General features: G+C 60.9%; 1 protein-coding gene across 1 annotated transcript in view; it reads left to right on the plus strand.

Annotated features, from left to right (window-relative positions):
* LOC104273565 (solute carrier family 23 member 3-like) overlaps positions 1 to 1,052 on the plus strand; it is a gene marked incomplete at its 5' end in the record, with an annotated part of 1,137 nt that extends 85 nt beyond the window's left edge. Inside the window, 4 exons of the mRNA XM_009868931.1 lie at positions 1 to 30; positions 107 to 271; positions 460 to 555; positions 721 to 1,052. The exon at positions 1 to 30 is cut by the window's left edge and continues 85 nt beyond it. Of these exons, the coding sequence (XP_009867233.1) occupies positions 1 to 30; positions 107 to 271; positions 460 to 555; positions 721 to 1,052 (623 nt within the window). The remainder of the gene's footprint in view (positions 31 to 106; positions 272 to 459; positions 556 to 720) is intronic.
* Positions 1,053 to 1,634: the final 582 nt, after the last annotated feature.

Genomic DNA, 1,634 nt, shown 5'->3' on the forward strand with positions numbered 1-1,634 from the left:
GCACGCCCACCCCGCTGGCAGTCCCCGGGGGTTGCCCGGCCCTTCCCCTTGCACTGCAGTGCCCACAGCCTGCCTGGCACTGCCTGACTCCTGCCCCTCGCAGGAGGGGTGCTCTGTGTCACCTACGCTGTGGCTGTGGGCACGGGGATCTCCTACTTCCAGTACGCGGACATCGACTCGGGGAGGAACATCTTCATTGTCGGCTTTGCCATGTTCATGGCGCTGCTGGTGCCACGGTGGTTCAGCACGGCTCCAGCTCACCTGGCCACAGGTAGCAGTGACATTCCCAGACAAAGCAAAACCTCGGGCCCCATAGCATGGTGACCTGGGAGGCTGGATTGGCTCATGGCAGTAGGCAGCACCCCCTCCAGCCCCTGGAGATCTGCTGCAGCAGCAGCTCTTTCTTCTTCCCTGCTCTGGGCTGGGATATTCTGGGTGATTCTGGCACTGTCCCTGCAGGCTGGGTGGCCCTGGACCTCTTCCTCCTCTCCCTGCTCATGGTTCCTGTCTTCTTAACTGGCTTCTTGTCATTTTTCCTGGAGAACACAGTCTCAGGTGAGGGGCTGTTCTAGGTGCATGACTGGATCTGGCCAAGGGACTGTCCGCAAACCCCTGGCTCTACCTCCAGGCTGCCCTGCTGGGGGCCCTGGGGCTGGTGTGTCCCAGGAGGCTGCACTCAGGAAGGGACTCCCATTCTGCTACCCACCACCCTACTTGTAGGAACCCTAGAGGAGCGAGGGCTGCTCTCCGAGCTGGTGCCACAGAAAGCTGGAGCAGGAGATGGCCACCCCCATGGCGAGAGGAGTGAAGCCAGGCAGGTGTATGGGCTCCCTGCTGGGCTGCAGAGGCTGCTGCCATCCTCCTGCAAAGCCTTCCCCTGCTGCTTCCTCTGCCCGGGGATTGAGGAAGAGGAGGAGGGCAGCTGTGCCACCGAGGAGACCATTGCCCCAGGGGAAGGGACGCAGCTGCTCCCTAAATCTGGCTCAGGGGAGCCACAGCCAGCCAGGAGGCTGAGCGAGACAGAGATAAGCCCATGGCACACTGTGGCCTGAGCCCACAGTGTGGGGACACCCCACGGGGGACTAGAGCTGTGCCCCCAAGGCAGCTTGTGAGTCTCTTTGCTCCTTGTTTCTGAAGGCCACATGGACTGCAGTAACCTGAGCTTCCACACTCCCAGCATGAACCTTGTTTCCCTGTTTGGGAGCAAGCTATAAAAACCTTCAAACAACTTTGCTGTTTCCAGGGATTTCCTTTCTAGGCAGAATTTGCCCAAGACATGCCAGCTCACCCCTCCCAGTTCCCTGAGGACTGCAACTGCGGAAGTCACGGCCAACGGGTGCCAGTGCAGCTGGGGCTGTGGGTGCCCCTAAAGCCTGCCATCACCCCGTGGATGTGGCTGAGGAAGGGCTGAGTGTTTTGGCCAGCCCCAAAGGGCTGTCATCCTCGGCTCTGCTCAGCCTCTGGCACTGTGCTTTGGAAGGGTTGGCTCTCCATCTCCTCACGGACATGTCCCAGCTGTGCCCGTGGCCCCTTGATGCCCACGGCACCAAGGGTACACTAATGCTCTGGCACACCAGGCTGCCCCAGGCTGGGGGTGCACCTCAGCTCAGTTTCCCAAAACAGTGAACCCCCTT

The sequence above is a fragment of the Apaloderma vittatum genome, unplaced genomic scaffold (genome assembly GCF_000703405.1).
Source record: "Apaloderma vittatum isolate BGI_N311 unplaced genomic scaffold, ASM70340v1 scaffold32864, whole genome shotgun sequence".
NCBI lineage: Eukaryota > Metazoa > Chordata > Aves > Trogoniformes > Trogonidae > Apaloderma > Apaloderma vittatum.